General features: G+C 38.9%; 1 protein-coding gene across 1 annotated transcript in view; it reads right to left on the bottom strand.

Annotated features, from left to right (window-relative positions):
- The window catches only part of LOC150079807 (uncharacterized), an 84,393-nt gene extending 62,431 nt beyond the window's left edge, over positions 1-21,962 (bottom strand). The window contains exon 1 of the mRNA XM_090383735.1: positions 21,592-21,962. Coding sequence (XP_090239861.1) covers positions 21,592-21,643 — 52 coding nt within the window. The 5' untranslated portion in view covers positions 21,644-21,962. The remainder of the gene's footprint in view (positions 1-21,591) is intronic.
- Between the last annotated feature and the right edge of the window lie 767 nt (positions 21,963-22,729).

The raw sequence follows: 22,729 nt of genomic DNA, 5'->3' as shown, positions 1-22,729 counted from the left end.
AGATGCATATCTGGAGGCTGAAGCGAAAACTTTTTTCGCAGCTGGAGACAACGTATTGTAGCATTAGTGGCAAAAGTGTATGGACTCCAAAGGAGACTATGTTGAAAAGTAATCTGTTACCAGACTTCTCATATTGAACCTTGCATACTTAGACCACGAACTTTTAAAGCGCCCATCAAGAGAAAGACAGCCTCAATTGTCGAGGAAATACTGTATGAGTTAAGCATAAAAACAGTTGCCCACGTTCCGTATAACTTGATCTTATATCCCTTGAGATTTTTCTGTTTGAGGAGCTGAAGAATGAACTGAACGGTCGCCATTTTCTATCGGGCGCTAAGTTAATATATGTCACTTAGGATATCTTAAACTGCCCCTCAAACAACAGCTTCTCTGGTACGCTCCTATTTAGAAAATTGCTAGAGTGTTGGGATAAGCGTATTGAACTAGATTGACATTTTTCTCAATCTTTTTTTGATCACCTGTCGAAGTTACAGAAGATATAAAACAATATTCTTGTTTATTACCGGCATAACCACTAGGTCAGTAGAGTTTACAATTAATTATTTTGAAAATGAATGCAACCGTTAACAGTACGTATTTAGCAGTCATGCAGGCTTGAACCATGTTCCACTCAAAAGAATGTGAATTACTGCACTCTCGGCTCCTGACTACTTCGGCTAAGTCTCCGGCCCTAGTACTGTAATATCTATTGTTTCACATAGTACGGATAAAATAAAGTATGAAAAAACTCAGAATTTCAAGTAAAACTGAATGGCTCATTTGAGGTTAAGTTTATTTAAGTCGTGAGCGGAACATGAATGCAATCAAAAAGAAAAATTAATCTTCGTGTGACAAAGGACTTCTCAGTGTTTTGGATTCGAAATTAGGAACCAAGACAAAAATTAGGATTTTTTTTGAGTAAAATATAATACCACAATTTGAGTGAAACACTGGAACAATTATCACGGTTTTGGTGGCTTGAAAATTGTACCACTATTTCATTATATGCAATTGGACCATATACGCAGACCACATATTATGTTATAACATATCATTAAAAATGAATTTTTGCATTCTCATTTAGATAATCCCCCCCCTCCGGAAATTGTTGTTCTAGGGGCATCAGCAACTTACACTATATTGCTCTGTATATAATATGTCTGCAAATCTCGTGTATTCTATGGTCGATTTGCTCTTATCTGGACGAAAATCCCACTTTTTCCGGGAGGGAAAACCATGCTACCCTCGCCTAATACCGATTAACTCAGCCATGTTGCAAAAAAAAAGCCTACAAAAATTCCTCGTCATTGATGTGATTCACCCTCATGTCTTTTCCACCCGGTGTGGGGAGTAAGGCCATTATACCGACTGTGCTAACCACGAGGGCTTTCCAGAAATCTTGGAGACTGACCAATGAACGAGGGGAAAAGGTTGCAACAAGATATCCCAATAATAGACAAACATCATTAATTTTAAAAAAGAAACATTAATTGCCGAGAAACAAATGTAAAAAAAAATAAATAAATAAAATAATAATCAAATAAAAATAAATTAATATAATTGGGATCATGCTCGGCAAGGCGATTCTGACCAAGGTACCTTAATACAAAATAAAATAAAATCATACAATAATCAAAAAGGCAAAGCAACACTCACCCTCAGCAATGCAAACACAACTTCTCACCCAAAGGAGACGCACTCTCACACTACCACAGCATTACTGCCACTTTCATAATAAGAGTGGAATTAAATAGGAGAGGGAACTCACAAGCAACATCATCGCTTGTGAACTCCAAAAAGGGTCATATTTCAGTCTTAGACCGCTATTTAACCAAATATCAACGGATGTCCCCATACAATCCGAATGGGGAAAATAAAACGAATTAAACTTAAAATCACAAAGTATGCCATGACTAGTGCTCTCTAGAGGTTAAATAAGCACGTAACAAAGAAAATGTAAATTTGGATGTTAATCCTGCCAATCTATATGTTTAAACCTATTTAATTCAATGTTAATTTGCAAATATAAAAATGAATATTGAACTAAATCATAATAAACATAAATAAATTAATTATAATCAATGATAGAATAAGCTAAAACAATGAAGAAACTAAAACGTGGTCATCAGCATTCAAGACAAAGAGGAAAGAATGGGATAAAAGAAATATAAATTAAAGAAGAGAGCACTTACGACAACTCTTTGGTTTTTTAATTATGCTTTAACTTATTCTCTCATTTGATTATAAGTAATATATTTATATTAATTCTATTTATTACCATTGAATTCAGTGTTACTATATAATGTGCATATAGTTATAGTGTACACCTGGAGCTGCGTTAAGTCGGCATGCAAAGTTACATTTGCATGCCGACAGATGGCAGTGGCCATGGTATTTTTTTTTTTTTTTTTTTTTTATGAAAACCCCAAACACGAGAGGTATTAGAAGCTATAGTACTTAGTACCGTGCTTGGGTTGGAGGTTGAGAAGACGAAAGAAGATATTTGTTGACATTGGACTTGAACTTGTGTAGACTGTAATTTTCAGGAAATACGTACGAAGGAAGGTTGTTCCAGAAAACGGCAGTTGAATGAATAAACGAGGAAGATGAAAAGTTGGTTCTGTGAGTTTGAAGTTGGACAGTAAATGAATGCTGGCTGGTGGCGGCACGCGTTCGGACTGTTTTGAAAGAGAGAGCGGGAATTATAGAAGCCAATTCAGAAGAGCAGTGCCCATGGAAGTATCTGTAGAAAAGGCATGCAGCAGAAACAGTACGTCTATGAGACATCAAGTGGAGAGACTCTGTTAGAAAGGAGTCGTTAATTAACCTAACTGCCCTCTTCTGAATGGAATCTAGAAGCCTGAGAGAGGTTTTGGGAGCACTGCCCCAGATGTGGGAACAATATTCCATGGTAGGGCGGATTTGCAATTTGTACAGAGTGAACAGCTGTTTGATAGAAAAGTAACGCCGAGAGCGAAAAAGAAAACCGAGTTTTTTAGAAGCAGAGGAAGCAACAGTTTTAATGTGCTTGTGCCAAGAGAGATTAGGAGTCAGGGTAATCCCCAAAAGAGATATATCAACTTGCCTAGAAATTGGAGTGTCACCAAAGATAAGCATAGGAGCAGAAGAATCATTTTAGGGAGATATAAGACAAGCTGAGTTTTAGAAGGATTGAAATCAACTAAGTTGTCTTTACCCCACTGGGGAATTACCTGGAGATCGGCAATTAAGGAATTGGTAGCGGATATTCGAGAAGTTGAAGCTGGTTGAGCAGGGCAAGGTTTTCTCAAACTGGAAAGTGGAATGCAAGGTGCTATCATCGGCAAAACTATGAATAGGATTTGAAGTCAATAGAAGGTCATTAATATACAAGAGGAAAAGAGTGGGGGAAAGAACTGAATCTTGGGGGACACAGGCATTAGTGGAGAAGTTAGAAGATAGAGAGCCATCTACCATCACCCTCGGTGAGCGAACAGAGAGAAAACTGGATAACCAATTACAAAAAACAATTGGCAAACCATAAGATGGAAGCTTGTTTAGAAGACCTTTATGCCAAACACGATCGAAAGCCTTTGAGATGTCAAGAGCAACTTGACATCTCAAAGGCTTTCGGAGCAATATGGCCTTAGTTGCTAATGCTCCTAAAAAACCAAATAACACCAACAGAGATGACAATGACAGGAGAGGTGTATTTTGGGAGTGGCTCTCGTCAGTGCCAGCAGAGAATTTAGTGATCTTTCAGACTATTTCAAAGACGAAGCGCGCGATTCTATTTGAATAAAACTACTAACAAGCACAATTACTGGTACTGGGGAAATGAGAACTTCCACGTGATGGAAGATACAAATTCTCAAAACAATACACAAATTACAGGGTAGGAAACCCTTCATATTTTACATATGATCAAACTTTTATTCATGATTTTGCTAATGGAGGACTCGTGTCTAATAAACATTTTGTATGACCCTAGAGGAGGAATGAGGATGCATCCGTCATTTTTTACCTTGAAATTTGATTACATATGCTTCTTTTTTTTTGTTTTTTACACATGTTCCAAAACTTTGATACAATCAGGTTTTTGATGTAGAGTGTAATTCTTTATCAGTAAACGGGTTTGACACATTTCGCAATTTCAAAGGCTGTTGCAAAACTTAAAACAGGCACGTTGTTCTTTAAGTTTAGCCATTTTGAACTGAAATATAAGGCTTATATGCACCCACTGTGATAATGTATTAAGAAACGACTGAATGTAAGCAGCATATTGGGACTGCATATCTGCATAAATAAACGAGTTAGTTAATGTACGCAGAGCGTTACTTTTCAGGGAACAGTAATTCGTGATTTATAACAAAAAAAGAAAAAAAAAAAGAGAGAGAGAAAAAGAAAAAAGGTAACGATATTTATGCGCGAACCGAGAGAATTTCGTTTCTGCCCATCTACCACATTGCCCATTCATTCTTCCGCCAAGCGCATAGCAACAACCCTGGTGGATACATAGTTGATATTACTGCCGTCCTTCCCACATCTGGTGAAAAAGACACGAGTTAAATGCAGGCAATGACACGAGATTTTACGGCTCTTTTTCACAACGTTTGTCTGAGTCAGTCAGACTCAAGGTTAGGGCACCATTGTTTTTTTATCCCGGAAACTCTGGTTTTTCGTTTAGCAAACCGACCACAGAACACACTCAAGTTACAGACTTAAGTTGGTGGTGCGCCAAAAATCTTACAACAATAACAGGCATAATATCCAGTGCTTCAGCTATAATATTGGGATAGACTATGGGATAAGTATGAAGAAATAAATGATAATTGCGGGATTTCTATGGGTCCGATTTAAATGAAATTTGGCTTGGCTTGACAAATCTTTTTAAAAGGCTAAGTATGAAACTTCATGAAAATCCGTCCACTGGAAGTCGAATTGTTACATGCGGATGTACGATGGTGAAAACGATAGGCACACAACTCTGCACGGTTCTTGAATAAAAAGCTGTCTCAGAACTCTTTGCCAGACCATATACGATGCTTTTTTAATCATAAGAAGCTGTCTATTTACTCAAATTATAAACTCACCTAATAGTAATACTTCGTACTACACTGGTGGGCAAAACTTAAGGACCAACACTATTTCTAAAGGTTACAACCACAAAATCTTTACTTAAGGTACTCTTTACTGATGAGAGTAGATTCAGTCTCAGCAGCGATTCTGGACGTCAGCTAATCTAGCGAGAGGTTGGCACACGGTATCATCCAGCAAACATCACCGAAAGGGATCAATATGGCGGTCGAGGTGTTCTCTTCTGGGGAGGCGTTATCTTGGATGGACGTACACAACTCCAGATACTGGAGGGCGGTACTGTAACCGGTGCACGCTACTGTACCAAGGTAATCATTCCCATGTGCGTCTGTTCCGAGGTGCCATTGGCCTCGAGTTCGTGTTTATGGATGATAACGCCACACCCCATTGTTGATATGCTTTTGGAAAGTGAGGACATTGTTCGTATGGATTGGCCTGCCCGTTCCGGCGATCTAAATCCCATCGAACACATATGGGACGCTCTGGGGAGACGCCTAGCGGCACGTCCACAATCATCAGAAAATGTTCACCAGCTGAAGGTCACGCTGACAGAGGAATGGACGATGTTACCGCAAGAACTTATCAACATTGTTCTAAGTGTGGGTAAGCGGTGCAAAGCCTGCATCGACATTAGGGATGGCCATATCTCCTACTGAGGACCACCTCTTCCCTTTGTTCCATCTTTGGCAGTGATGCATCTGTATCATGGCAGCCAGTGCTATGTTGCCATTTTTGAATAAAATCCCTCTGTATCGTTTTGTTTCTGTTGTTGTGTCGGTGTTGTTTCCTTCATCATTTCTGTACCTTACGAGTTTCCTTTGGTATTCTTTTCCCATATCCAGGCCACTCCTATGAGAAGCTACAGGTGAAAACCTGACTGTTCCTTAAGTTTGCACACCAGTGTAGTAAATGATGCAAGAAAGCAAGCTTATACAATATCAGACGAAAAAAAAAAAAAAAAAACACTTACCACACCACGTATCCATCCCTTCCAATAGTTTGCCTAAAATTTATTCAAAACTATCCACTTGTTTTGAATAAATTCAAGCAAATGGACAGCTTTGAATAAATTCAAGCTACCTACTTTCAGAACAGAGTAGAAGTTTGTTCCAAAAATCAAATTGCTGAAAACAAACTTCGGTACATCTATCCTGGAACCATCCTTCTTCCAGTTGAATTTCTTGTCTCTCTTTTTATGCGTACAGTCTGAGCAAGAGGAAGGATGCCATCAGTATTGAACTTGCTAAATCCATTCAAAGCCTTAAACACCTCAACTGACCACCTCGCAGGTGCCTAGTCGCCAGACGCTGCAATTCTAGGTAAGACCACCACCTTTCATTCCCTTCACCAATTTCGTTTCCCTTCTCTTCTCTGCACCCGTTCCAGAAGATCTACATCCTTCCTAAAGCGAGACCTCCAGACCTGTATGCAGTACTCAAGATGCGGCCTAACGATTGTCTTGTACAATGGGATAATCACCTTCTTATCCCGACTAGCAAAGTTCCTGTTTACATCATTGACAAACCCCATGAGCTGTCGTGACAGCCTGTCTGTACTGTCAGAGAACTTGATATCTGACTGCAGAATTACCAAGGTCTTTTTCATTTTCCACTACTCTGAGTGTAGTACCACATAGTTGATAGGGTAATCTGGAACTACTGCTACCGGTATGTAGTACATTGCTTTTATCAATGTTAAACTTCAACTGCCCATCTTTCTCAGCCCATCTGCCTGATTTTTCTAGATCTTGTCGCAGTAGCATACCTTGATTACTGTCATTAACCACCCTGCAACCTTTGCATTAAAAACATATTTATGTAGGCATTCAATAAACGACTGGTCTAGAGTAGTTAAAAAGATCTCTTTTGTCTTCTTGTCCTTTCAAATTATAAAGCTGTTGTCACGAATATGCTTCGTCCATTTGCACTACAAATAAACAGTAGTGCCCCTGTCTAAGAGAAGTGCTGGCGTTAATTGAAGATCTGTTTTCTTACTTGCTTAACAATGTCTTTTGATCACCTCGTTCAAGGTTAACAATAATTAGTATTCACATTCTCTAACTTATATTAAGCACAGATGACTTCGATTTTTAATTTGTATTTCAATCAGCAGTATTAAAACAAGATGGCAGCCCTACAAATTATTAGACTTGTATTTAGTTCAACCCAAATTTAAATTCCATCGGAGGTTTATGGACTAATGACTAATTCTTCAGAAGGTTGAGTAGGGAAAATATTGTGAGCAGATCAAATGAAGTAGTTGACCATTCTTCCTACTGAGAATAGTAATATGAGCAAGTACGGGAGGGGTGGACAAAATAGTGGAAATACCTGACACGAAAGTAGTAGTTTTTGCAATAGGTGTATGACGTATTTATATGCAGTGATAATTTTATTTATTTATTTATTATTATTTTTGTTGTTTCTTTCAGGTAGCAAGGAAGCTGTGAAGGAAAACGAAAGCTGATGTTTATTTAGAAGTGATATAAAAAGGTACATAAAGAAAATGACCGACCTGTCTGAATTCCAAAGAGGTCAAATTGTTGATGCACGTTTAGCAGGAGCATCGGTGACTAAAACTGATTTGTTTAATGGTATAATGGCTGAAAGAGACGGCCGGACATTGGAAAGGATTGTAACCCGAAAAAATAAAAAGTACTGCCTCAAAAATAACTGCAGAACTTAACGCGAGTCTCAGCAATCCAGTTTCTAGCAAATAGTTCGGCGAGAACTTCATAAAGCTAAAATTTATGGCAGAGACGCTATTGCCAAGCCACATGTTATTGATGATAATGCTAGAAAGATGATACAATTGTGTAAGGAGCAGAAAAACTGAACAAGTTGATTGGAAATGTCATTTTTCAGATGAATCATCATTCACACCTTTTCCAAAATCCGGGAGAGTTTACGTTTGGAGAATGCTAAAGGAAGTGCATCAGCCTGACTGTGTTGTGCCAACCGTAAAACATAGAGAAGGATCAACGATGGTTTGGACAGCAATAACCTTAGTATTCTTTAGGTCCTATTCTAACTCTGAAGGCGAATTACCCACAGATTACCTTGATATTCTGAGTGACCAGGTTCATCCCATGGTGTAAATATTATTTCCCACAAACGATGCCATGTATCAAGGTGATAATGCACCAATATAGCCAGATGTGTCCAATCTTGGTCTAAGGAGCATGAAACTGAGGCTAAGCATCTCCCATGGCGGGCACAATCGCCAAACTTAAACATTATTTAGCCATTGTGGGCATATTTGGAAAGCAGAGTGAGAAGCAGATTTCCTCCACCTTAATCACTCTAAGAGCTTGAAATGTTCCTCCATGAAGAATGGTCCAATATTCCCCTTAAGACAGTTCAAGATTTATTTGTTTCTATTCCACATAGAATACAAGCTGTTTTAAAAGCGAAGTGTGGCCCAACATCATATTAGTGCATAACTGTAACTCTTTTCACAGATGTTTTCATTTTGTCCATACCCTGTAGCTTTCAATATTAAGTAGTATTAGTGCAAGCTTTCAATAGTATTGAAAGCTTGCACTAATTCATTGAACTAAGTCATTGAACTAATCATCTCTAGTAGAAATTGCTGCTGCCAGAGCGGCTAGTTCCAAATCAGCAGCCAGCTGAAGATTTACTACGGTTTTGAATGGCTAATAATTTTGTATGAGATGGAACCAGATTCTTTCTCTCAAAATCTTTCTGTTCGAAGATCTTGAGAAGCGGCAAAGCATAATTTGTGTCTCAGTGAAATGAAACTAAGTTTAGTATTCTACTTCGCTTTGACGACTAATAGATGACTCAGCCATAAGCGACATCCTACAAATGTGAGGTTACCGCCTTTTGTAGGACTGACATAAATCGTAAGTTAAATTTACAAGAGAACGCGCCTTTGTTATTACAGTAGAGAAAATCGTACGTGGGCTAGCAAGAGCCAGACAACCCCTGAACAAGCGACAGTATATCAAAAATGACCGATGACTGGTTGGCAAATCTAACGACAACTTGATGTTGACATAGTGTTTGCCGTATGTTAGGCCATCTGAACTCTCCGAAGTCGTCGTGTAAGAATGCTATAAAAAGCAAAATATACGACTTTGTACTGGTTTTTCCAGTAATGTAGAAGTAGGCGGTTACAATGGAAAGTTCAAAATATTAAATTCATTTCACATTCTTGAATATCTCAAAAAAAATCGACGAACATGCCACTGGTATCAAACATGGAAATGAATGTACATCAAACAATTAATCATGTGGCACTCTCTATTTGAATGATAGTATTTCTTCCATGAGATAAAAATTTTATCAACCAAGTTTCTTTTAATCGCAAAGCATCACCCTGAGCCATAGCTGTGACTAAAACGTAAAATGACAAGCGATCCATCATGCAGGACGTCAAAGCTACAAACGCTAAATTCATCTTTGTGTGTATGTGTTGGGGGGGGGGGGTTGTTTACAATAAGCACAAAGGCAGCCGACGCTGCCACGAGACATCAGTACATGTCTCTAAACTGCGTGTATTATGTAGTCAGTTTGCCCGGTTGTCTTAAGTAAACACAAAAACACATGCAATTCTCGTTCGAGATCAACCAATTTTGCTATGGTGTATAAATATCCATAACAGTTCCTCTGGATCCAGACGGGAAAGAAACCTAAGATTTTGCCACACGGTGTGAAGGAGTAGTTCATAGCCACTGCAGTAGCTGCATGGGCATCTGCTCGCGTGTGTTTAAAATAATCTGGTCCAGAGACGTCTTTCTTCATGGGCCTACCCGGCCAGTGCCTGACAAGGCTGTCTGATAGTAGGACTCCCAAAAGTAGATATTGTAAAGCCCCTAGATAGACTAGCGATCGTGCAAAGAAGTATTTGTTTTGAAGAGCCACTTAACCGGAAAATATGTATTTCATTCTGTTTTTCAATGATCATAATAAGAAATTAAGGTTTGTCCAACTCCTTGGTCCCTCTGTGAACAAGATATGCTCCTGAATGATCAGATCTTTTATGGATACCCTATGTATAGATATACACTCAGTGATTACTGAATTATGACCACCTACCTAATACCATGTTGGACCACTGTTCGCATGGATAACAGCAGCTGTTCGCTTAGACACTGACTATATTAGATGTCTGAAGACGTCCGTAGGGATCTGCAACCATGCTGCCTTTCCACAGAGCCGGAATAGATTACGGTTGTATGTCCATTCGCCTTACTTCCCGTTCCAAAACATCCCACAGACGTTCAATTGGATTGAGGTCAGTCAAGTTGGTTGATATCTTCACTGTGTTCCTCGAACCACTCGTGCACAGTGCGAGCCCGATGACACGGCAAATTACAGTCTTGGAAGACCCCGTTTCTGTCCGAGAAAAAAATGCAACTACATGGCAGGGTGCACATGATCTCCTAAGAGCTGCCGGTAGACTTCACCGTCTGCGCGCTTTAGCACAGTGGTATCGTCACCGTCCTCCATACACCGAGTGGAAAAGGCCCGGGTTCGAATTCCGTCGATGATGCGAGGAACTTTAATGGGATTTTTTTTCTCTCCATGGCTGAGTTAGTCAGTCTCAGGCGTAGATAGACAGGTTCCCTCCCCCCCCCAGAAACTGAGAGGTTTCGTCTAGAAAAACAGGTAAATCGACCAAAGAACACACGCAATTTACAGACACAGTACACATGGGTATATGTAAGAAATTACCGGGTGACCCTAATATAATAGTTTGGTTTTTGGTGCCTGTGTGTAATCGTGTATCGGGGCGGCTAGACCTAAGCCTATCTCCACCTTAGTTCTCTGTGATGGTGTAGAACATCTGCATAAGGGGCCTGAAAAAGTGTGTTTGGGTATTAGTGTAATTGGGTCTCAGTTTTTGAACCGTATGTATAGATCTTACAGGCCTGTGAATTAGAAGCAGAGTGAGTTTCATGTAACTGTGCGATATTGAAGGGAGATGAGGTGTTCTTTCCCCGCTGCTGGAAATAGTCATCGTAAATTGCAGGAATATTTGTCCATGGTGGATCAGGTGGTGTCATGTCTTGATATATATTGCCGATTTCTATGTTCCACGTTTGAGTCAGTTCTTTTAAGTCTAAGTGCAGCTGGTATTTTTTTTTTTTCATTTGGTTTACTGTTGTAAAATGACTCCCATTCGGTATTGTACAGACATCTCCAACTAGGGTGAGAGGGAGAACTGCGGAAGAGGCGCCTCCGTAGCCAGGTGGGCAGGAGCAGCAGTGCATAGCACATGCTTCTTGATTAGACCGGGGTTCCAGCCCGTGACCACCAAATACGGGGGATGCGAAAAGGTCAGGGAATGACCACCGCATATCCCCAGAGCAATATGGCCTTAGTTGCTAATGCTCCTAAAAACCAAATAACAAACAGAACTGCGGATTTTTGCGGCATACGTCAAAAGCAATGTTTTCCTCTGTAGATGTAAGGGAGGTTCGTGGACTTCAATGTAAAGGCTCTGAACTGGGGAGGTTCTGAAAGCCCCTAGAGAAACTCTCAAAGCACTGTGCTGGATGGTATTTAATCGCTCTAAAGTACTCTTCCTCGCAGAGTCATTCACGCAAGAACCGTAGTCCAAACGGGACCTGATAAGAGCTCTATAAAGATGGATAAGGGTATGTCGATTAGCGCCCCATGACATGGATGACACACAATTGGTTGTACGCATCAGGTATACTAATTCTTGCCAGAAAAACATTAATGTTCCATATTAAGCAACCAACGCTGCCTGCCTGGATAGTGGACACCATGCACGATGGATTCGTGGACTTCTATTCCTTGACACACACACACACACACACACACACACACACACACACACACACACACACGTCCGTTGGCATGTTACACTAGGTATTTGGACTCTTCCGACCAGCACACTAGTTTCTAGTCCTCCAATATCCAGCCAGTGTGTTGTTAACACCCCAGCATTCACCGTCGACGATGATCAGTGGTGAGCAGAGGGGGGAGGGGGGGCTCTTGGATCGTCTGAAATGAAACCCCCATACGTCTGAGTGTGCGGTGCATCGCCATTTGGGATATTGTTCTTGGATTCCCATATTGTATTGCGATGTCGACTGTTGCACAGTGACTCGCCGTTGTGCCCGTACAACACGCTGCACCTTTCGATTAACACGAACATGCACCTTGGGTAATCTTTTGCAGTTCTGTCGGCGGGAGATAGTTTGACCCATTCGATGCCATTATTTTTTTTGTACACCTTAACCACAGTAGACTGAGCCGTGAGCAACCTACAAGACATGCTGTTTCCGATACAGAAGCAGCCGACGCACGAGCTCCCACAACCATGCCGTTTTGAAACTCTCGTGATATCTTTACTACGCCCCATAACTGCTCAGACGCAAATTACCACTGCTCTAGCCTAGGAAGCCGTTTGGCATTTTATACTGCGAGCTATGCGGCATAGTCCATTACCAATGGGGTGGTCAAAATTCAGTGATCACTGAGTGTAAGTTTTAATGTCTATTATTATAATTATTAGAAATAATAATAATTCGTTGGAAATTTAAAAAAAAATGGATACAAGTAGAGTGTTCTTTACGAATGAAATTACAAATATTAATTACAAAAGAGAGGGCCTCCAAAGATTTCGAGTGCCGCAGGAATAAAGACAGCCCTCATCTGACTACCAGTCAACTTTTGCGTGGTCATCTTTTTGGTGTCACTTCCTACAATTTTTGATGGGTTGAGATCAGAACTGTCAGCAGGAAATTTTAAACGAAGCATTAAAAAGTGTTTGAAATAATAATAGAACCAGAATAAAATTTTGCATAATACTGGTAGAAAATGATGGCATGTCGAAACGCGCAGTTCAATCACCTGATGGAAGTAATCCATAAGAGGGGTCGGATGAAGTGAATGATTACTTCGGCAACGATGTATAGGAGTACCATTTACGGACCATTCTCAGCACTGGAGACACTTAAGGAAGCATCCTCGTCCGGATGCCATTCAAGCTAGCGCTGGCTCCTACTCAGTATTCTTTTGGTAGAGATGTACTCTCCTAAATTCTCAGTCCAGCGTTTCCTAAAGTGTGGTCCGAGGCCGGTACTGGTCCTGAGAAAAAAAAAATGGTCCTTAGAGAAAAATACAAATAATCGTGTTATCCTGTTATTATATTACCAGGGACGCGGCAAGTCACGACATAAAACGAGTTTCTCCTCTGGTTTTCGTCAAAAACAAGTATATAGTAGACCGAATATTCGAAGATAAAACTGTCTTCTTTTGCTACTGACATAAATTTGCTGTGTGATGTTAAACAACATTATCCTTCACATTAATTTTCTTCTTAGTTATTCAAAAGCTATAAAGTGCGCAAATTATAAATGATTTATTGTCATAAGTTTAAATGAAGATTAAGAATGAGTGAAAAATTTATTATATTACGAAATCAAAGAAAGAAAAGAAACACATGCGTAAGTATTATTGCAAATGATCAAATTAAAATTAAAGACTTACCACGTGAACATATTGCTGAAGTTACATCAAGATTTTTGTTCGCTAGGAACCATTACTAATGGACTCATTCGAGTGGTCAGGACGAGGGTGCATAAGTACACGTGCTTCGATCGGCTTAGTCAAATTGCCATGATTGTTAAATACGGTGCTGTACCTTGTATTTTTTCCCTCTCTCTCTCTCTCTCGTCCAACTCCACGGTCAGTGGAGTTCAAGAGAACCCTTTATTTTCCTACCCTTTATTTTTCGCTCAGCTTTAATGTAGGTGTTTTTTTCTAACAAAATTTGACTAGGATTCGCTGATATTAACACAAAGGTACAAAAAATTGTAGACTACTGTATATACAGTACTGGGATTGAATATTTTTTTTTATAGTTAAGTTGAGTATCCATCGTTTTAATCCATTAAAAGCAAATATTTGATTTTGAGTGATGGCATGTGTCAATTCAGAGGCTCCAGGATGATTAGAAAAACCTTGACATTCATTGCATGGTGTAACATCAGTTTCTTCTATGTACAGATCCCTGATTTAAATTATCAAAAATACAGAATATAAGACTGTAGCGAAACCGATTTGTAAGTTGGATTCTATTTTCAAATTTCAACCTTTCCATAGATCGGCTGATTCTTTTGATAATGAACTGTTACATCAGTTTCTTCTAATCATCCTGGAGCCTCTGAATTGTCACATTATGCTATCACTCAAAATCATGTATTTTCTTCTGATGATGTAAAAATGGTGGATATTCAACTTCACCTATACAAAATTATTTGAACCCATTAAAATGTAAATTATGACGCTTTCGCTGGAATCGTCCAGTTAGACCCTCCGACTTTACTGATTATTATATTGGAAACTCTCTAATTGCAATTACTGATACATTCAAGGACTTAGGTGTCCTATTTCGATCTGACATTCATCCTTCTTCCCATGTTGATCATATCATATCTCAAACTTCCAAACTTCTTGGATTAATTAAGCGTTCTTCCTCGAATTGCAAGAGTGACAAAGTTATAATTCATCTCTAGAAGCAGCTTATACTTCCCATTTTTGATTATTATGATATTATTTGGTCTCCATAACAGGAATATCTTTCTCAGAGACTTGAGAGAATTCAAATTAAATTCATTAAATTCTTATGCAATCGAAATCGCCGTCGAAGTTATGGAGCTCTTTGTGGTCGCTTCAGAATCGTTCGGGTTCACACCAGACGACAATTCCATGGGTCTCTTTTTGTCTACAGTATCATAAACTCTATTATCGATTCTCCATCTCTTCTTGAACAGATACCTTTCAGTATATCCCGCTTGAATTCTCGTTATAAAACTAATTTCTCACTGCCTGTCCCACTTGCTTGGAAGTCCTCTGTTCCGTTTCCTTCAGGTATTAGATAATCCCAATATTGATTTTACACTTAAACCGTTTATGTAAAAGAAAGTGCTCTTTATTCCAGGACAACCACAAAACAGACTACGAGAATATTAACGTGTTTTGTGATATCATGTGGATTTAAACATGTGGCACCACTCTGCTAAAGCTTGAGTAGTCTTCAATATCTGGTTGTAGAAGATCGTTTTCTAACAGTCAAGATTCACTTTCAACTGATAGATTTTTTCATGAAAAAAATGGGATATAAACCTTCATATAACAGATCAGAAAACGTTTACCATGGGACAGCCATGGAACATAAGCGTCTTTCTCACTTCTCCAAATGTTAGCACTTTATTCGCTAGCCCATTCAAATGAAACGTGTACTCATCGCTCAAGATGAAACCTTCTTTAATGCGCATCTACGTCAAAATGCTTAAACAAAAACTGACGTTTCTCAGTTCCACTCTCCTCTATTTCAATTCTCCATCTTCTTGATGAATAATTTCATATACTGATTTTCTAGGACGTAGACCCAAAACTATCCTCACAGTTTCATCACTTGCTCGTACACAAAATACTTCGATAGTTAAGACTAGCAATTAGTAGTCTTAACTGTCAAATAATAACAGCGGCTTAAATATCTCCTAGGGGTTGAACATTGGTTCCTCCGTTGGCTCAGCCGCTCCATACGAAAGCCCTTTATTATTTCAAAAATGCATCCTCTACACTTTTACATTTTACAGGTTCGACTCCCCGAAAGATTCAACTCATAAAGACTAATATCCTCCACTAGCGAAGCGCATAACGCATAGGATGGAGGTTTTCCATGGTGGAAACCCTCACTCCGCTCTGCATAGATTCCTATGAAGTAGAAAATCTCTCACCTTCCTAGTTGCAACCCGTTTGAAGTCCTTTCAGTAGCTGTTCCCATACAACTTGCTCTTTCAATCAACTTCCGGTCGATTTTGAAAAAAATGTGTGGAGAAACCTACCAGAAAACTCTATCACGCCCACCTCATGTTCAGCAAGCATGATGTGAATTTGGACACCAGTCATGGAGTCTACGTAAAAATGGTGTGATTCAACTCCGCAAGGGTGATGCTCAAGAACCTGCCCATAGGTATTGTTGATATGCATCCTCATATATGTTTTTAAATAACCTTTCGTTTTAAAGTTATGGAGAGCTCGTTCTCTCAATTTGCTTTTTTTTTTTTTCTTTTTTACATAATCAAACCACTCATTCTGCGATCTGGGGGAGAAGTGTGCACATCTACTTGATCTAAGGCAATTATTTTGCATGAAACAATGGGACTACGCTTAAGATTCACTATTGAACGGGTCAGTGCCTTTGCACCATATTTTGTTGGTAGTGAACTGTCCAAGTTGATAATTGGCATCGTTTTAATTGTATTTCATATTGTGAATCAACCTTCACAACGAATTGCCGGGGTATTGCACTGCTTTGAATAAGTAACGCTTTACCAGTGGAGAAAACTACTGTTACTTATTTTCAGATGGGCAGCACTACCCAGACGGCACCGTTTCGAAGCTTGTGGCTTACTCATCGGTAGGTGGACAGGTACTGTTTGTTTATTATTTGGTTTTTAGGAGCATTAGGAACCAAGGCCATATTGCTCCGGGGATATGCGGTGGTCATTCCCTGACCTTTCCGCATCCTCCGTATTTGGTAGTCACGGGCTCGAGCCCCCGTCTAATCAAGAAGCGTGTGCTACGCACTGCTGCTCCTGTGGGCAGGTACCCTGTTGTTGCAATAATGACAACCCAGTTATGAAGTATAAGTCCACAATATGAGAGATGCCTGATGGTGTGTAATAGTAGAAACTAAGGCAATTATTTTGCATGAACTAATGAGACTACACTTAAGATTCACTATTGAACGGGTCAATGCCTTTTCACCATGTTTTGTTCGTAGTGAACTACGAACAAAACATGGAGAAAAAAAACTAAGGCTATATTTTCTATTTTTTGCTACCCTCGCCTGAGACCGACTAACTCAGTTACGTTGTGAAAAAGGCCCGTAAAAATTCCTCAAGAAACCGATGGAACTCGAACTCAGGTCTTTTCCACCGGTGTGGGGAGGAGGGCGGAAAGCGATAACAACAACCTCACGATGGACATGATTATGGATATTCGTATGGTGAGAGCATCGTTACACACAGTAACAGCGTACAGCCATGTATCGAGGCAGAGCGTGCGAGGTTTTCAAGCAGTGGCTGCTATGTGATAATGCCGGCAACAGGAATAGTAAGTTTGGCTTGAAGAAGATACCTGAAGAGAGGGACTGCAGATATGTGGTCCGACATGTATGCAAATATTGACGACAATATTTCAGACAATCACGAAATCTTCAACATCGGTCGGCAGGAACCATTTATACAGTACAGCATGCAGGAAACTCAGTACAATGGACCTACGCATCCATACAGTAATTCCATCGTGTGTACGTGTAAATGGACCAGGCAAATCACAGGTTACATCGCTGAGCACTGAGAAACATGGGGTGTGGCCACACTAATAGATGAATCCTGAATCCTGCCCTTTGTGCAAGCCGGTGGTGGCGATGTTGACGTTGGAGTGGGGTATTTTCGTGGTATGGCATGGGTTTTCTCTCTCTCTCTCTTTATTCTGGAGTACCTCGTCACCTAGCCGTACATATATTCGAACATTCTTGTGGTTTAGATTCATCCGATAATGCTGACATCGTGCCGGACAGCAACAGACTTTCCTTAGGCAATGCAACACATGGAGTTGGCACGATATGTTTCAGCGTTGCAGAACTGAATTTATTTGCAAAAGGCACTAAAATTATTGTAAAGATATTGCTATGAATTTCGTATACAGCTGAAGGCCTTTTTGAGCCTTGGTTCTTTAATAAAATTTCATAATTATGTATGCGTGTACTTCTTTACTACTTTAATTAAACACACCCTTAGAACAGTGCTCCCAGGAGACCGCTTGGGTCGACTGCAGTTTAAGTATGCCCGTTTTCGAATTCTACAGAAATGGTATGTAGAGCACTCCAACGATATTCAGCATCTGCCATGGCCTGCACAGTAGTCGGAAACAAATTCCATCGAGAATCTGTGGGATCATCTGGAACGATGCATCCGAATGGGGCCCTCGGTCTGATGGATCTAAAGGTCATAACAGTAATGGAATATGATCGCCAGGAACACCATGCATACCTAGTCCAATCCATACTAGCAGTATTGCCACTGTCATCGCCAACAAAGATGGACCTATGTACTACTAATATCGTCTTAATATTTTAGTAGGGTGGTGTATATAAAGAGGAGAGTTTGTCTGTCTCTGCATTCGGACCTCCAAAGGAGCCAATTTTTCATGGCTTCACCTCCAACCAGGGTAAAGTTATGCATGTGAAATATAGAAATTTCTGGTGTAGTTCAGTTAGTAGCATATAGTTGGGATCCGTGACGGTTTGTTGGGGGAAGGGAGTCTGCAAATTTCTAAAGTATATTTTTTACTGAAAATATTCCAGCAATTAAAAACGTGATTCATATGAAATCCAATCTAAGCTGTTTAAAACATTTAATTGAAAAGAATTAAATGTTAACCAATTTAAAGATTGAAAAAAAAAAAGAAGAAATATATCGAAATACTTAGTTTGATCCGTAACAATGAGAAAATAATAACAGGCTTATTCATGTTTTCTGAAAACTTGAAGCTAACTCCTTGCCTCCTGTTGAGAAGAAATACTTCTTCGCGATAGGAGCAACTCTCCTCCGGTGGTCATGCGCACGCATTAGCATGAGAAAAGACTTGTTTATCCAGACTTCTGCATGCGTCCAAATACCGTTCTGAGAATGGCACTTAGGAGAATTTTCTCTAAACATTTTCAAAAGTTACAGTACTTGGGTGCTTATTCTAGAATGTTCTAATATTATTATTATTATTTTTAGTAATGTGAAGAGTTATAGCTCAAGGGCTTTTAGTTTTCAAGCTTACAATAACAATTATTTATAGGAACTTCTTTGAGGATAACTTACCTCTTTATTTTGCTTGTATTTAAATTTCCATGTGGCGAAGTTTAAAATTAAAAGAAGACAAGTTAAACAAGTTAGTTAATGTACGCAGTATGTCACATGTCAGGTGTTAACAAATAGTAATAATTCTTGATTTATAACGAAAAAGAAACGACTTATGCGCAAACTGCGCATCCACCCACATTGTTCATTCTGTTCTCCAACCAGCGCACGGCAGCAGATATAATTTCCGGATTTCTATCGGTCCGATTTTAATCAAATTTGGGAAGGCTCGACAAATGGAGCCTTCTCAAAGTTTTGGGAAGGTTCGAGTTCCAAAATTAATTCTAAAAGAGCGAAATATACACTTTTATGAAAATGCATCTATTAGGAGCAGAGTTATTACATGCGGACGGACGGACATGGTGAAGACAAAAGGCGCATTATTAGGCGTGTTAGCATGTATGCATAATACGCCTACTGTCTTCCTCATGTCCGTCAGCCTATTCGAATGTAATAACTCAACTCTCACTGTATGGATTTTCATGAAATTTTATATTTGGACTTTTAGAAAGGTTTCCCACGCTACCTCATATTTCATTAAAATCAGACAATTATTATTTCTCTGTCCGTCCGCATGTAATAACTCGACTCCTAGTGGAATGATTTTCATGAAATTTTATATTTCGTTCTTTTAAAAATTCGCCAACCCTTCGCAATTTTTATTAAAATCGGACCAATAGAAATCCTGCAATTGGTATTTATTATTTTTTTTTTCATGCATATTAAACACAAGAATATTTTCTTTTCAGAGAATTTTACCTTTGTAAATATATATGCCGATAGAAATCGGGCAATTATGTCTGCTACTGTGCGCTGGTTGGAGAACAGAATGAACAATGTAGCGGATGCGCAGAAACGCAATGTTCTCGGTTCGCGCACAAAAACAGTTAATTGAAGCTAGAACAAGCGAATATTGTGCATATTTTTTTGGTTTTAGCTTGTATTAAACAATTAATGAGTACTAAGTATTATTTTGATTACGAAAATAATAAAATATTAATTTTTTATTATTATAAAATGAGTATTTTTATTACTATAAAAATTAGTTATTATAAATGTGATATAAATATAAATGAGAATTATTTCCTTCTTTAAGAAGTGATTTTCATTTTTTTGCATAATAAATAAAGATTAAATGTTTTCCTAAAAAGGCAAATGGGTTCTATATTAATTTAATCCTAAGACTACTGACCCCAAACAGCGGGGTCACAGTACCATTCTTGTTAGTAGACGGCCGGCCCAATTAGACTGAAGTAAGAAACTAGTACCGATATTGAATCTTAATAAAGGGAAAATATTATAAGAAGCGTATTAGAAACAACAGCAAAAAAGAAAAAAAAAAAAAGGTTATAGAGATGCACTATTATGATGCCAGTTGCTATTTTGGAATCTTAAAATAAAATCACTTTCAGCACTGACCTATCAAGCTGTTAGTGTGGTGTTATCATTTGCTGATTAAACTATCGACAGTTGGAGAAAGAGCAGAGGCATGCATGGAACTATATAAACATCCTACTTTGAAGTATCTTATGGGAAGAAAGGAGAAAAATATTACGCTTTTGAAACATCAATCTCTCATCCTCGACATATATAACATACGGATTACATCAGTGACATAACTGCTTTGCTGTGACATAAACAAATACAAATTACATCACAGGCGTCCTAGAATGTAACCATAAAAGGCAAATTCGAGAATTTCCATTTCGAAAGAATAAATCGCCCCCTCCCCCCTAGTGAAATTTCAAACATTAATATATACATGCTTGGAAATTTAAAAATAAATAAATAAAAAGCAGCACGAAAGCTTGAACAATGCTTTAATAAGATTCTCACCGCTGCTCAAATGTAAGTTGGAGATATCTGATAGACTACAAATTATATTAATTTTTATCGTTATAAACACTCTACCCCCCTCGCCCTTATTAGCAATATACCAGCCAATTTAAAGCACAATTTCTTATTTTTCAGTTGAAAAATCTAAGGACGTTTTCCTATATTGAATAAAATAAATAGAATGCAGAAAAAAGTCAGATTTCAAATAAAAACGGTGGGCCTTGTGTTTTAACTGAAAAAAAAAAAAAAAAAAAAAAAAAAAAAGGGTAACGAAGATTTTTTTTTAAATAAAATATTTTAAAAAAGGGGGTTGGGCTAAAATAAGTGTCGAGGCGTCTGTAGTGTCTATAAATTGAAAGTTTTTAGGAGAAGAAAACTATCCAACCCTCATCTGAGATCCTAGATAGAAAAAAAAATTTCTAAAACTAAAAGGCAAGCTGATAAAAATATGATAGTACTGGAAGTATATATAAAAATTGTATAAATGTAAAAGTTAACGAAATATGAAGGATAATTTGAACATGACAGATTTGGTGTGCTGCGAGATTATGACTTATATTTTAGTGTTCCACCACGTGAAAAAGGTGGAACAGCATAAAGAGAATACTGTTAGCAAGGAGTTCATTTAAAATTTATGTTCAATGTAATGGAATTCATCTTGGAAACAAACCAAAAGATTTTTGAAGCGTAAACAATAACAATGGCTTCATTGAATCGTTTGCTCCATCCACAAAAATGGACAATTTACTCACCGCTAATGACTGCCAGCAGGATGACTGTCCGGCAAAACACGCAACGCTTCATCTTTCTATCTTCTGCCCACTGATTTTCAGATGTATCGGAAATTCTGAAACACAGGAGGAGGAAGTTCACGACCGACTCGCCGTTACTATAGCGACAGTAAATTCCCAGTCTCTTGCCGCTGCCAACAAAGAGTCGTTTCTACGTACGAGCTAGCATTGCCTCCATTGATTTCAGAAGTCTACGGAAGTGGCCACGTGACTTAACATGCATTAAGGTGGTCGTCCCCGCAAGCACGCGGAGCGCCGAATGTCATTCGCGAAATGCTTACTTGACAGCTGCTAACGTTGCTGAATCACTAGCAAGTTCTGGCATGAACCGCCGAATATATAGCGTTCCAACATACCGTAAGTAGCCCTCGTGCGGACTTAGGGGAAACTTCCCAAACGTACCTGATTGGTTGATGGATTTCAGCGCTCTCAATGACTGGAATGAAGCAAAGTGTGGTCGCTACTGCAAAAAACTGCTGTACTTATGAGGATGCTCATGTCTCTGTCGTATTTCAAGGTCAGTTCTCGGGGAGAGGAAAGCAGAGGATGGACAAAGGAGTACTATAGGCGGTTACGCTTCTAGAGATGTTTGAAATAATGGCTGTGAATTATTTATTCATAATATAGACCGATATCATTTTTATTTTTTATTCAGAATGTGTAATAAAGTGTGATGTTTAAGATTCAATCAGTTGGTGCACTTCAACTGGTGAAGGGAACTCGGAAATTTTTTTCAATGTGTAATTCCTTTTGTAACTTCTTTTGATATTGTGTGCATATGTTTCAAAATCATTCAATACAAAAGAACACTACAAAAATCATTTTGGTAAAATTAAATGTTATTTATATGTGAACAGTTGTGACCAGGTTTACAAGAGGATCATGGCGACCAGACAATTACGAATATCATCAAACTAAATGGGATGTAGACGGGACACTTCCGAAAAAGGAAACAAAAAAGATGTCAAAAAAGAATATGTTTGGCGCCACTGTGACTTGCTGTGGGAAGCACTGCTGCTAAACGGGAAGGTTAGAAATCAGGAAGTTACCACACTGTTTTTGGACAGGGGATTGATCGATGTGACGTCAATACCTCGAC

Source organism: Mastigoproctus giganteus, chromosome 10 (assembly GCF_048544385.1).
Source record: "Mastigoproctus giganteus isolate SK-2022 chromosome 10, ASM4854438v1, whole genome shotgun sequence".
NCBI lineage: Eukaryota > Metazoa > Arthropoda > Arachnida > Uropygi > Thelyphonidae > Mastigoproctus > Mastigoproctus giganteus.
This window is presented reverse-complemented; position numbering and strand designations above follow the sequence as displayed.